At 39.3% G+C, this 15033-nt stretch overlaps 1 protein-coding gene across 1 annotated transcript in view; it reads left to right on the top strand.

Moving 5' to 3' along the window:
• The window catches only part of sycp1 (synaptonemal complex protein 1), a 230083-nt gene that overhangs the window by 119809 nt on the left and 95241 nt on the right, over nt 1-15033 (top strand). The window contains exons 11-15 of the mRNA XM_063042478.1: nt 3351-3535; nt 3809-3876; nt 12263-12324; nt 12451-12567; nt 14196-14300. Of these exons, the coding sequence (XP_062898548.1) occupies nt 3351-3535; nt 3809-3876; nt 12263-12324; nt 12451-12567; nt 14196-14300 (537 nt within the window). The remainder of the gene's footprint in view (nt 1-3350; nt 3536-3808; nt 3877-12262; nt 12325-12450; nt 12568-14195; nt 14301-15033) is intronic.

The raw sequence follows: 15033 nt of genomic DNA, 5'->3' as shown, positions 1-15033 counted from the left end.
TGTCAGAGATGGACTGTAAATTTGAGGGCAGGTGGAAGTTGGAGGCAAAGTTGATGAAATTCACGAGCTCAACATGGGTGCATGAAGCAGCACCAATGCAGTTGTCAATATAGTACAGGAGGAGTTCGGAGCATAACCAGCATTGGTTTGGAACATGAACTGTTCCAAGTAGCCAGTGAAAAAGCAGTGGGTGCCCAAGGCTACACTTTGGGTTTGGAGAAAATGGGAGGAGCTGAAAGAGAAATTATTGAGGGTGAGGACCAGTGCTGCCAGAGGGAGAACGCATCTGGACCTCACCCTCAACAATTTAACTTATTCAGTCTGTTGTCTAGAAGAAGCAGAGCGCTTTAGGCCTTTCTGATGGGGGATAGAAATGTAAAGGGATTGGACATGTATAGCGACAATGAGGCAATCAGGAGCAGGGAACTCAAAGTGATAGAAATGATTGCGAGCATGAGAAGTTTTATGGATGTAAGTGGGAAGGGATTGAACCAAGGGGACAAAATGGAGTCGAGGTATGTGCACATGAATTTATTGGGGCAGGAACAGGTGAAACGATGGGCCTATTTGGACAGTCAGGCTTTTGGATCCTGAATAGGAAGTAAAAACAAACTGAGGTTGGCTGCAGTGGATAGGAGAGGTTAAGGTTGGTGATAAGTGCAGCAGATAATGGCCTTATACTCCTTAGTGGGGTCCTTTACAAGGGGCATCTAAAAGGCGAATTGCTGCTTGACCTTTGCAAGGCAGAGGACTGTCTGCCTGACTACAACAGCTCCCCTTTATCTGTGGGTTTGATGGTGAGGTTGGGATTGGTGTGGAGAGACTAGAGGTCAGTATGTTTGGAGCGTAGGAGAGAGGAATACTGAAGTCATAATGGTTGATGTCTTTTTGGCAGTTAGAGATAAAAGATCTAGAGGGCAGAAGACCAGAGTAAAGTGTCCAAAAACCAGAGGAGTGTTGAAGACAGGAGAAGGGGTTGTCGTTACAGGGTGGGAAATCCTTGCTAAAGTAGTAGGCTCAGAGAGGGAGATGATGGAAGGGGGACAAAAGTAAGGCCCTGCTGAGGACAGTTTATTCCACCTCAAGGAGGGAAAGGTCCCTACAAAGGATTGCTGAGCGGATTGAGAGGATCATCAACGTCTCTCTTCCACTCAGGGATATTTATTCAGAGCACTGCATATGCTCTCCCATCCTTATAACACCCCCCCCCATCACCACCACCGGCAGGAAGTACCATAGCATTAATAGCATTAGTACAAGAACAGCTTCTTCCCCCAAGTCGTAAGACTACACCCCCCAGGTCTGATCATGTATGAAGTGCACAGTAGCCTTACTCTGTTTACTTTTTAAACCTGTGTTGCAAATGTACCTTATTATTATTTGTTACTTTATCTGTGTAATATCACTTTGTGTTGTGTGAGTGAGTTATATGTACTGTGTTGTGCACCTCGGTCCAAAGGAACATTGTTTTGTTTGGCAGTATACATGTGTATGGTTAAATGACAATAAACTGAACTTGAACTTGAGGTTGGAAAGGATGGTGAAGTGGGGATTAGAGCTAGGGTCAGAAGTGGGGTAGAGAGTTGGAGGGGTCAGCAGAGAAGGTAAGGTTAAAGTATCCAGGTAAAATGAGGTAGGATGAAGATAAGGACCCAGAGGAATGAAGAGGGGATTAGGGGTAGAGGGGAGCCTGAGAAACTCAGGATGGTGGGGAGTAGTGGGAGAAGAGGAGCCGAGGGACCCAGTGCCAACGAGGAAGGTCTCAGCCTGGAGACAGAAGCAGCTGAAGTTGGAACCAGAGCTGGAGACGGCAGGATTCATGGTGTGAAGGTGGCTAGGACTGTCGGAACTGGAATTGGAGGCATGGTCTGGAGACGGCCAGGGCCATCAGAACCAGAACTAAAGGAGGTTGCCTGAGTAGGGTCAGAACAAGAGCTAGGTGGTAGCAGGGTCGTGGCCTAAAGGAAGGCAAGGTCTGAACAGGAGGTGGCAAAGACTCTGGTTTGGAGATGGCTGATCTTACAATGCTTCCTGGACAGAAGGAAGGAGAAAAAGTTGTGGTTGAAAGCATTGATCTGGCAGAGGATGAAGTGTCAGAGAGGTCTGTGGGAAGTGGTGGAGAGTGAGGACCGGAGCTGTGACAGAGAAAAAGACCGGACCTGCAAGTATCTCCAAGTGGCGGTGAGGGTGCCGTATAGTATCTCGTGGGAGAAGCAGTTAATCAAATACAAGCCCCTGGAATCCTTGTTGAACATAACTAGGAGGCCTGGAAATAGAGCTGGAAGCCATGTGGAACAATATGGTAATAGAGATTTCCCATGAGGGATACGTGGTTGTGGTAGCAAGTCTTGGTGAGCGCATGGTCAAAGAGTCAGAGTGCAGCAGAGATTGCAAATGGAGAGCAGATTGAAATGGTCTGACTGAACTCCCATCAAAGAAAATATTTTATTTAATCCAATATATGTGAGATTACCACCATTTACATCATTATTTCTCTCAGTCTTAATTATTCTCAGATATTACTTCTCACCTCAATTTCTCCCCTCCCCTAACTTTCTGATAGGCATAAATTTTTACTCTGCAATTCCTGATACCTCTGACATCTTCCACACACAATTATTCTTATCCCAATAGGCAAGAACCTAGATCCCTTGGTTGCTCAATTAGTCCTAGCCCTTTTCCCCTCTTCTGATTAGGGCTGAACTACTGACTCTGCAGTTAGTTCAGGCTCATCTTCACTATTTTCCTATTGTCATTTAGTCCTTCAATATAAGGCACTAATCCCTGCTTCTTGAAAGAAAAAGGACAATGGCAGGTCTGGCCTTGAGTTTCAGGTACAGCAGAGATTTGCCAAAGTAGTCCTATGACAGGATAGTTCTTGGCATGCTTAATTATATACCAGTCATTGTCCTTTTTGATGCATATCAGTTTTTAGGTTCCCACTACGTGCCTCTTGAACTTCAGTGCCAGGTTCAGATTGTCCATCATACCTCTGATATTTATTCTCATTCATACAGACACTAGTCACCTCACTGTCATTGACTGATCAATGAAAAACTCCTGCATTACATTATATTTGTTTATCCACCCCCTGCTTATATCTAAACCATCACTGAACATAAGGTGTAATATTTGCCATCTGGATCAACTCTGGCTAAATTATTCCATTTTGATGCATCACAATACATGTTGTTTAGAGACCAGCTCGGTAATTTTAGCAAAATTTTCTCAAGGTGCTGCAGAATAGATTCCTAGAGGAACTCATTGTTGTATGAAATTCTGAATTATATATAATTGCAAAAATATGAAAATCATTTCTTATTTGACCTATTAATTCTTTGTTTACTTAGACTTCTCAAAAGTATGTTAAAGAAGAATTAGAAAGTGCAAAGGAAGTCATCATTCAGATAACAAAAGAAAAGGAAAGCAAAATTGAAGAATTTGAAAAGGCTAAATCAAATAGTGTATCAGCAATTGATGAACTTAAAAATACAGTAAAAAATTTGGAAGAGTCATTCAGAACAGAACAACAAAGGTAACAAAATTGATTATAAAATGCTTGGTATTTATTCTCTATATGTATAAGATACAAAATAGAATGTACCATAAATGTATTTTGCTGACTGGATAGACTTGCATAAACCAACACCAATGTTAATATATTTTCAACTAATTGTCATTGTTTAATATTTGATAGATGCTTTGTTTAACATTGTCTCTGTCAAAAAATAGGTAATCTTAAGTGTGGGGTCAAAGTTTGGTTTGAAAATAATTCTAACTGTAAATTCATGTTTTTTTTAAAAACCAGATTAGAGCAGGTCCAAGAAACTTTACAGATTTCTTCTTTAGAATTGGAAAAAAGGATTGCAATACTAGGTAATTATAATTTTTTTTTGTTGGCTGGATTGAAAATAGTTTATTCTGGTTAATTGGGACACATCGGGCCCAGTACAGTTTGGCCCAATTAAACTGCTGCCACAATTAGCCGAAGTTTCATGGAAATAGTTAAACAGCCTGGCACAATGCCGGCCCCCTAGGCCTGAGTTGACATAGTAGTATTAGTAGTAGTAGTTTAAAAAGGTGTTTTTTAAAAAAAGACAAACTACTGTTTAACTGAGTAACAAATTATGATTTAAATGAAATACAAAAATTAAAACACTATCAATACTATTACAGGACTATAAAACTGGAAATTATTTCCAAATAGTATTGATGGAGGAATTCATACAATTAATGCTGCCATGTTCTTTTAATTGACTGTAAATGAACAAAATCAGTGCATACACCAAATGCAGCTAATGGACTGCCTTCATACAATGCTTTTGACAATTGCATCCTCCAAATCTTCATTTCATAATAACATTCAAGATGATTGTCAATACCTTCAAATTCTTCGTAGTACTAAACTTACTGAAGTAGTGAAATTATTTCATTTTTATTCCTGACGTTTTCTGGTATCTCCAAGCCTCAATGCTGGAAACCGCAGTGAGCAAAACAGTTCTGAGTGCCTCGCTGCTCATTTTCCATCAACTATCAGTGACAAAAATCACTGCTTTTTCAATTCAAACATGCAACTGACTTTAAAAACTGTTCATTCGAAGCACAGTATTGTGTCTAATGGCCACACAAATGCAAACAACTGATGCTAGTTAGAAACTGTCTGGCAACAGTCTCTTGTCTCAATTAAGCAGTATCCCAAATAAACAAAGAGAATCCCAGCTATTTTCTTGATTAGTGTTTGTTCTTTAAGAGTTGTTCCAAATAAGTGGCTGCCTTGATTAACTGATGGCTCAATTAACCAGAATCCACTATATTTGTAACGCCTCAAATACTACAAGTCTAGCTATCAGAACAATTGTTTCCTAAAGATTCTACAATTGCTCTGTTAACTAGCTGGCATTGCAGCTAATATACTCTATATTCTGTTTGATGGAAATTTAATTGAGATTCTAATTGTGGTAAATTTAGCACACATTCTTTTAGTAAGGTTTAATGGTGGTTGGCAGTCCAACATAAGGTGCATTACCGCCACCTATTGAACATCAGTTAAGCACACCAAATATTTTTCTTCCAGAAAGTCACCTTCACCATCCCTTTCACATTTGTGTCCCTACAACCTCACATAGTACTATGAGCACTAGCATCCCTTGATCATTAGCTAACATCCATCTAGCATTCCATTGTGAACAAGAAAACTAAAGAAAAAAAATGAAAAAGAATGAAACACATTAACAACCCTCCTGAAGTTGGAATATTATTTATCCCTCTGTATAAAACATCATTAATAACTTCTAGAGTTGTCTTTTATCTCTAGATGTTTTCTTCTGCATCTTTTAAAATAATTTTAATTTTTTTTCCATTCTGCTTTTAGTTTGTGCTGTACAATTTACCACACCTACCTTGAAAGTAACAAATTTTAGTTTCTCAACAATCAACGAACCCTTTGTTATAAAATCATACACTTTATGTTGGCTCCGTCTTTCTAAGTAGACAATGGATGCGCCTGGTGGGGGCGCAGACCTGGGCGATGGATTTGGAGATCCTGGGCTGCCCAGACATCAAGATCCCCCTCTCGGCCTCGCGGATGTTGTCCAAAGGAATGCGAAGCAGTACATTTGGCATCAGCTTGGCTGCAGGAGCTGCCGGGAGGTGACATGATAACGTCATCCAACTACGTTGGGGGCTCCACTCCGGATTGGTGTAGGGTTTACTCCTTGGTCTTCTCTTCTCCCGAAGATACCCACAAGGCAGCGCGATCCGTAACCCTGGATAGGGGCCCATACCAGGTACTGTCAACCGGATCCAGCTGAGCCTAGAACTCATAAGGCAGGGTCGTCACGCCCTGTGGTAGTGACATATAGAGCCACTACTCACTACCCACATACACGTTTATACACTTACTGTAATCTGTTAAAGAGGCCCATTGACAATGTCTTCTGTGTTCATCCATCGTCAACATCAATGAAGACCTCGACACCATTATGATGGTGTCAAGACTAGTGTGTGATTTGGATTTAAGTGAGGGAGAGTTGCGCAGTGTCAGCCTCACTCTCCGTTCCCAATTTCCATCTGGATCCAGTGACAAGACAGAGTCGAGACGGCTGGAGATGGGACTAGGTGCAGTGGATGACCAGGATGACCAGGAAAAGGACGCAACAGGTTCCCCCACCAGAGGTGCTACCCCTCCCTGACACCCCGTACACCCCATACACCCTTGTCTTCTGTACTCCTTGAAGAGCCTCTGCATATCTACACATATCTACCTGAACACATTGCACTTCCACAGCTTTCTTATATACAGAACACCCTGCATAAGCAGAGCACAACTGCTACATTTTGGCCTAATGCCTTCTCCACAATTACCATAATCATGTTCTACACCACATCTACCACACTTCTTTTTACTCTTACACACAGCTGCTGTATGACCAAACTTCTGGCACTTGAAAACATCTCAGAAGGGGCAGCATATAGATTAGAACCATATAACTTGCATAGCCTAACTTAACTATCTGGCAACTTTCTTCCATCAAATTTAATCAATACTGATAAGCTGTCTGTTCTTGCTCCACCACAAAACTCTTTTAAATGTTTAGTGTCTAGAACTTTTCCCCAACTAAGTTATTTTTTAACTTGGTCCATGGATACATCTAGAGGTACTCCTGTGATTACTCCCCAAGGCCATTGTTGTTCCTTGGTGTTACTTTCTTTTTTCCCCACAACCTTTAACCCTAAAGCTTTCTCACATTGCTTACTATCTTTACAAAACACTAAGAGTGCCCCACCTCTTGAAGGTCTTGCTCCCGCATATTTCTCAGCACTTACTTTCAAATCATTAGTTAATCTAATTGGATTGATATCAGAAACAAGTCCACACTGAAAACTCAGCAGTACCCTAACCCCTCCCTTTCTTCTTTTATTTAAATCCTGTCTACTGCCTTCATTACTAGATGATAAGCTACTACAATCCTCGATTCGCCATTTTTCCATTTCCCAGAAACCTGCCATTTCCTTTCCTCCATTCAACTCCTAATACCCAATATGTTCTCCTGTTCGCAACTTGACATTTCTGCCCTACAACTTTCCAATCTCCCAGACTCATTTCTAGTCATCACATCAAACCAGCAACTGGACTGATTGAAAGTGAGGTGTTTACTGCAGCACATGGTAACTTTCAGGCAGGTGAATATAGTTAAAATTAGGATTGTACTTGTGAGCAGCACATAGGATTCATACAGGTGGAATGCTAAATCTCAGGACTGAAATGTACAAAGAACTAGTGAAACAAAACTTGGAAGCAGCTCTTTATGAATTTCCTGGCATCATTGTACATCCTAACCAATATATTAATTAATTACAATACTATTATAGTTTTGCTGCATTAGAAAGTTTCAGATTCACTGAACACCTGTATGGAAAAAAGATACAAGGAGGTCTACAGGAAATGTTGAAAAAAAATTTATATTTAAGTTAGATCTTCATATTACTAAAATTTTTTTCTTTCAAATAAAGCTTCAATTGTAGAATTGATATTATATTTTCTGAATTGGTTTGTTTCAACTTCTAACTTAAGCTATCACAAAGCTGAACTGTATTCCTGGATAATAGGTTAATTTCTGCACCAAAGTGTAATACTCACCAGGGACATTCCGTTGAACTTTTCAATGACCTTTGTATTTAGAAGCGTATTTTCAATTCCAAAGCTAAGAGAGGAACATCCATTGATATCCATTGATAGTTCAGGAATTATGCAATGCAGAAAGGTATATCTACTTGAGCATATTTAAGGAGGCTTCTTTACTACTTACACTTCAGTAAGGAAGTAGTTACAATGTTGTGTGCTATGTTATTATGGAATCTGCTGATAATATCCACACCAAGACAATCAACAATTATTGTTGGTTATCAGTACAATTAACTTCTAGCTACTCATTTTTTGAAGCCATTTATTTCTATAGTAAGCTCACGCCTGATCTGAAACTCTTACTGGCCTATCTGGACACATCTACAGTAGTCCTAACTTAATCCAAAGTCTTCAAAGTTTTTGAAATATCATTCACTGTGAACATTTGAATACCAATAGTTCCCTTCAAAACTGCTGACCACTTCTAGTCTCTTTCTGCATAACGTGTTGATGATACTGAAACACTTTGTCATTGAAAGAAATCTTGTTCTTTGGACAACAGCCAAAGTAGATATACATATTCAAAATGTAGCAGAAAAATTAAATCTGAAGTGAGTAGTAGTCTGCATTATGGGCTGAGTATGAATTGAGTACTTAAGAACGGTAATATGTTGAAGATAAAGTGTACAGGAATGTTTCAACCCATCTACTCATTTTGTCAAGTTCCCCCTTTTCCTACTGTAGTAAGGTTTGCAGATATTACATACAATTCATCAGTCACACAAAACCCACATTCATATGGCAGCACATCATCCTTGAAAGAAGGGAGAGTTTAAGATACAGAACCATATATAACACAATCATTAAGTAGTCTGCTGAGTTCTTCCAGCATTTTCTGTTATTATAAATGAATGATGTACTTTTTTACCTGAACTTATTTTTTGAGAACTGGACATTGCCAGCAAGATCAGCATTTATTGCCCATCCCTTAATGCCTATGAGAGGGATGTGGTGAGCTGCATTCCCTCCGATCTAGGTATTCCCAGGATGCCAAGTTCTAAACCCAGTGATGATGAAAAGCTATAAATATCCACAATAGGATGGTGTGTGATTTGGAGTCTGCAGATGGTAGATCCCCTTGCACTGGCTAACTTTGTTATGGAGTCATAGGTTATGTAGATCAGAAACAGGCCCTTTGGCCCATATGCCTCTCAAACCTTTTCCAAAGTCAAAGTAAATTTATTATTAAAGTACGTATATGGTATTTTCTTGCAGGAATTTACAGGAAAATAAATAAATTAAAGAGAATTTATGAAAACTATACCTAATCAAAGACTGACAAACAACCTGTGTGCAAAAGATGACAAAATGTGGAAATACAAATAGCCTATCTAGTCTGTATTGAACTATTCTGCCTAGTCCATCATGCTGTACTTGGACTAGAGACCTCCATATGCCTCCCATCAATTTACTTATCCACACTCTTATTAAGTGTTGAAATCGAACCAGCATCCACTACTTCCTCTGGCAGCTCATTCCATACTTTCACCAGCTTCTGAGTGAAGTTCCCCTTAAACATTTCATAATGCCATATTCAAGGAATTATGGACCTATATTCCCAGATTCCTCTGTAATACCACATTCCTCAGTGTCCTACAGTTCATTCTGTAAATCCTACCCTGGTTTGTCCTCCCAGTGCAACACTTCACACTTGTCTGCATTAAATTGTATCTGCCATTTTTCAATCTGTTTCTTCTAGCTGGTCTAGATCCCCCTGCAAGCTTTGATAATCTTCCTCACTGTGCTCTATGCCACCATGTCATTCGCAAATTTGCCAATCCAATGTACCACATTGTTGTACAGATGTTGATATAGATAAATAATAATGGATGCAACACCAATCCCTGCAACACACCACAAGACATAGGCCTCCAGTCAGAGAAGCAACCATCTACTGCAATTCTCTGACTTCTCCCATGAAGCCAAAGCTGAATCCAATTTACTGCCTCATCTTGAATGCCAAGTGACTGAACTTTCCTGACCAACTTCCAATATGGGATCTTGTCAAGCTGAAGTTCAAGTTTAATTGTCATTCAACCATACGTGAATACCCATGAATACAGCCAAATGAAACTGTGTTACTCTAGGACCAAGGTGCAAACACAGTACCAACAGTTATACACAGCACAAGGCACATATAGCACATATAGGAGAGCAAGCACATACAAGATATCTGTAATATACAGTCACACAAAAAAAATCGTCCAAGACACTGAATCCATGAATGTTGCAGCAATCTTCAGTCGAACACAATATGGCTTGTCTTCTGTTGAGCGAACAGTAGGGGGCAGTTCCGATTCCAGCTTGGGTGCTGCGCCTCACTGCTCCCCTCCCCCCCCCCCCCCCAGGCACTGGAAGTGTTTCAGGAAGCCTTCCTAATGTCCATGGAGACATTTACTATCTTTTTCTTCATCACCTTTCCTGGTAAGTTCCTTAAAAACTCTTATTAGATTGGTTAGACGTGACCAGAAATGTCCTCCATAATTAAGTAACAGGGTTTCCTTGCCTCTACCATTGATGCTGCCCTCACTCACGTCTCCTCCATTTTCTGAACATCTGCACTCACCCCATCTTCCCGCCACCTTAACAGTGACAGAGTTCCTCTTGTCCTTACCTACCACCCTATAAGCCTCCACATCCAATACATTATTCTCCACAAACTTCCACCACCTCCAAAGCGATCCTACCACGAAACATCCTCCCACCACCCCCCCCCCACCTCTCTGCTTTCCACAGGGATCACTCACTCCGTGATTCCCTTGTCCATTTGTCCTTCCCTACTAACCTCCCTCCTGGCACTTTTCCCTGCAAATGGCCAAAGTACGATATCTGCCCATTCAGCTCCTCCCTCACCTCCATTCAAGGCCCCAAACAGTCCTTCTAGGTGAGGCAGCACTTCACCTGCGAAACTGCTGGGGTTGTCTATTGTGTCTAGTACACCCGATGCGGTCTTCTCTATCTTTGTAAATTGGGCGACCACTTCATTGAGCACCCACTCCATCCACTAAAAGTAGAACTTCCTGGTGTCCAAACATTTTAATTCCCATTCCCACCCCAACATGTCAGTCCTTGACCTCCTCTTGTGCCATGAAAAGGCCACTCTCAGGGTAGAGGAGCAACACTTTATATTTCATCTGGGTAACCTCCAACCAGGTGGCATGGGTATTGTTTCTCCTTCCAGTAAAAATTTTTCCCTCCCCATCCCCTCTTTTTCTATTCCCCACTTTGGCCTCATGTCTTCTCACCTCCCCATGGTACCCTTCCTCTTTGTCTTTCTTCTGTGGTTCACTCTCCTCTCAGATTCCTTCCTCTCCAGTCCTTTACCTTTCCTACTCACCTAATTTCACCTATCATCTTTCTAGCTATCCTCCTGCCCGTCCCCCACCTTTTTATTCTGGAATCTTCCCCCTTCCTTTCCAGTCCTGAAGAAGGGTCTTGGCCCGAAACGGTGACTGTTTGTTTATTTCCATGTATGCTGAGTTCCTGCAGCATTGTGTGTGTGTTGCTTTGGATTTCCAGCATCTACAAAATTTCTCATATTTAATTATAGATGGTGTGATGGATAGTCTCTTTCCAGAGCTTGGATGACTTATTGCTAACCTCAGCTTTCTAGTAGAGCAGCATGACCTTTCCAAAGGCTCAGAGTTCTTTGTGACAAAATTAAGTTTCTAACAAATATTCCTTATTCAGTTTCATTCGTAAACAAGAATCAGTCTTCAGTTCTTAATGCAAATTACAAAGTACAAGCAATAGTCAATTTGAGGTTAAAAGCATAGTTTTGCAAACAGCAGAGTTACAGAGCACACAGCATGTGGTTTGCAAAGTGAAGTGACCATAAGCCCCCTTTCCTGCATTAGCCAAACACAAGAAATGGGGTTATTAACACATCAAGCATGATCAGTCAATAGTTGGGATATTTGTGTACTCAATAAGTTAGGCCTCACGGGATTAATTTTATGTGTCGGGGATCTCTGTCGCCGGAAGCTTTTAGTCCATTTGTGAATTACTTTGGACCAACGAAAGGTAACTGGAAAACACCCTATGCGAATAGTGTCAACATATTCTATTCATTTGTTAAGAATTATTTGTCTAGACTTAACCTGTATCACTTAAAATAAACTGCGTTTAAACTACTTGGTTAGCTGGAAGTATCTCCCCATTGATAGAGAGGGATACCTACCACTCAAACAGTGAGTATTTGGAGCTAGACAAGGAAAGCGCAGGTGGATACAGTATGACCTCCCTACGGTAAGAGTATCCATAGATATCTATATCAGATGGGGCTTAAAATCTTCTTTTGAGTTGAGAACTTTGTGGACAGTGAATCCAATATCACCACAAGATGGAAGCGAGAATTCACAATATAATGTGTTAATCGAAGATGCAAAAATGTTTCTCCTCCCAATGCATCAACTGAGAAGCTTGTATCCAATTTAATTTCTTACTTTCATCTCAATGGAAAAGAAAAACCAAGGCAAAAATTAAAGGTATATAAATATTGTTAAATTGTTTTTCTTAACGTGAAAGTTTTTGAATATTTGATAGTGAATTGCAATTAAAACTGTTGAACTTTTGCAGGAGAATTGGAACAACTTAAAATTGAAAATGAATTGAAGATTAACCAACTCACAGAGGCTTTGGTAATCTTTAAAATTATTTTATGTTTGCACATATAGTATATAACAAATCTATAATTTTGCAATCCAAGTTCTTGATTTTCAAATTAAATGTATATCCATTGTAAATCTGATGTGTTTTTTTAATAGGAAAACAAATCAAAAAGTAAAGAAAAATTAGAGGAAGAACTAGCAAATGAAAAGTTAGAAAGCAGAAAGTATTTTGAAGAATTGGAAATGGAAAAGAAAACACGAAATGACTTACAAGTCAGTTTGTATTTCTGTGTCATTACACACCAAGAATTTGAAATGCTGGAATATTTAGTATATATTTGTTCATAGACTAAAGTGAAAGTAGGAACTGATTAGACTAAAGTATTGAGATGTGAAAAACATAAAAGGGTATTGTTAAGAAATGCTTGATTGCTGTGTGTCACCTGAAGAAAAATACACGAATTCATCAACTGAGAAAATAATTGGAAAGTTAAATATCTTGCTAAAGTTAATGTTGTATTGACTATTAAACAGCACAAACTAACATAGAAGTGACCATACTTATTAAGTTTCAAACTTTACTGCCTTTGCTACTTTAGTTCAAGGCATTGGTAATTATACTAATATAACAAATACTCACCTCCCAAAAGAGAATTAGGATAAGTAGTTGCTGTATGCATGCAAGCATGAGACAACTCACATCTTTTTCTAATTGAAGAGGACAAAATTTGATTGTTTCAGTAAAAATATTGTTCATAATGGGTAGATAATAAAAAATATAGTCATGTTTGGATATTAATCTCATGAAATTGAAAATTGTGTTTTCAATTCTGTTTTCAAGATTTTTCACCATGTGTTTTCTGAATCCTCTGCTCCCTTCTGGAAATACATGAGAGTGGAATTAGACTATAGACTGACCACATGATATGTCAATCTCCCTGTGTCTTTGATAGAAATTTGATAATACTGAAATATATAACAAATTCATTCCACTTTAACTCTGGAGGATGCACTTAAAGTTGATGCTCAATCTTACTATTATGGCATAAAAAGTACAGCCTGTATTAATTGCATGGTTATTGCCCTAGCAGGAGCCTTTTTATGTGGCTTGCACTAATTAAAACCAGCTGGTACTCATTCTGTTACCTAGAGGGAAGGTGTTGTGTGCTTGCAATTAGTGGTAAAAGACATTCTACTGATTTGGGAAATGGGTTGGAATCCAACAAAAGTGATGGTAATGATGAACTGGATTGCTATTGTTGATATGATTGAAAGATGTTCCTCACAACTGAAGAGGCTCGGAATTTTGAGACATAAATAATCAGCAGTGGGAGGATGTAATCAAAATTAATGCCTAGAATAAAGCCCGAGGATCACTATGCTGAAAATCATTTAGGAACATTACAGATGTGGTCAAAGTTAGTGAATTCAATTTCATTTCAGTGATTGCACCAGTAGCTACAACTCCTACCATTAATAGGTTACTGGCTGCCACTGCACTTGTGTTCTGCAGTAGAGCAAGGAAAACAAGCAAACTGATGTCGAAACTGTGGAGCAATTTTAACAGAGCTAGCAAAATAAGAAGGAGTCCTTAAAGAGTGTAGGGCAAGAGTCTGTAGGCTTGTAATAGATGCTACTTACCAACCTGTCTCTTGAGAAGGAAAAGTAGAGAATTAGAAAAAGGCCAGAGACAGACCTTGCAAAGATGAAAACATTGTGGAAATTGGTAACCTAGGTACTATAAGCAGTAAAGTAATTGTGAATATATCATGGTATTTTGAGTATCATATTAAAGATTAATGCCCCAAACTTCCAGTAGGATGGGCAAAAAAGTAAAATATTGCCTATATTGTTATTTTACTTAAGGCAACATATTTTAAGAACATGGTTTTTTTTTGCAGGATAGTGTGGTGATATTGGTACATAAAACAGAAGATCTACAAAAAAGTGTAGATGAACTAATGAAAGAAAATGAAAACCTAAAGGAAATAGCTGAAAACAATGAGGTGTGCATAAATTAAGAAATTCTGAGATTCAAATTGAAATTACAACTGCTGAATTAATGTCAAATCATTATGTACAACCTTTGGTGGTTGCTGTTACTCTGACAAAGTGGCTCATTGTAATATTTAGCCAAGTAGAGGATGGTGCAAGGGAGTCTGTGATGTCCAAAAACCATTCTCTTCCTGTTAATGGGTCTGGCATTTGATGAAGTTGCTTCTACAGTAGCAAATTTCCTTAATTGTTGAAGAGTAATCAACATATTCAATATTTTAGCTAGATTAAAACAATACTAAGTGGAGTTAAAATCCAGTTCTGATACACCTACAACAGTAAACCCATGTTTTAGGATGAGTCCTAGAGATCTACAAATTTTTCAGCACCTGTAAAGACATTCTGAAAATTGTAGCTCATGGGGACCAATGTATATTTTTGTGAGGACACTCGGCTATATGTTTTTGTGTGTATGAGGCCCAAGATGTCATGCAAAAGAGAACTGGCTTCACATGTTTGTATCAGATGTGGTCTGTGGGTCACAATTGTGTTGAAAGTAGGGGCATGTCAGAAGGAAAATTATCACTCCAACATTAGAAAAGGGGCATGGAAAGGGGTCTTCACATGTAACTTCTATCATTAGAGAAGGATTTCAAGTTGTGAATGCTCGATGAGATTGGGAACGGAAATGAAGATTGTAATTGGTGACATGCAGGTAGGAGAGATGCTGAATAGGTCCTAGTG

This window comes from Mobula hypostoma, chromosome 3 (assembly GCF_963921235.1).
Source record: "Mobula hypostoma chromosome 3, sMobHyp1.1, whole genome shotgun sequence".
NCBI classification, from domain to species: domain Eukaryota; kingdom Metazoa; phylum Chordata; class Chondrichthyes; order Myliobatiformes; family Myliobatidae; genus Mobula; species Mobula hypostoma.
This window is presented reverse-complemented; position numbering and strand designations above follow the sequence as displayed.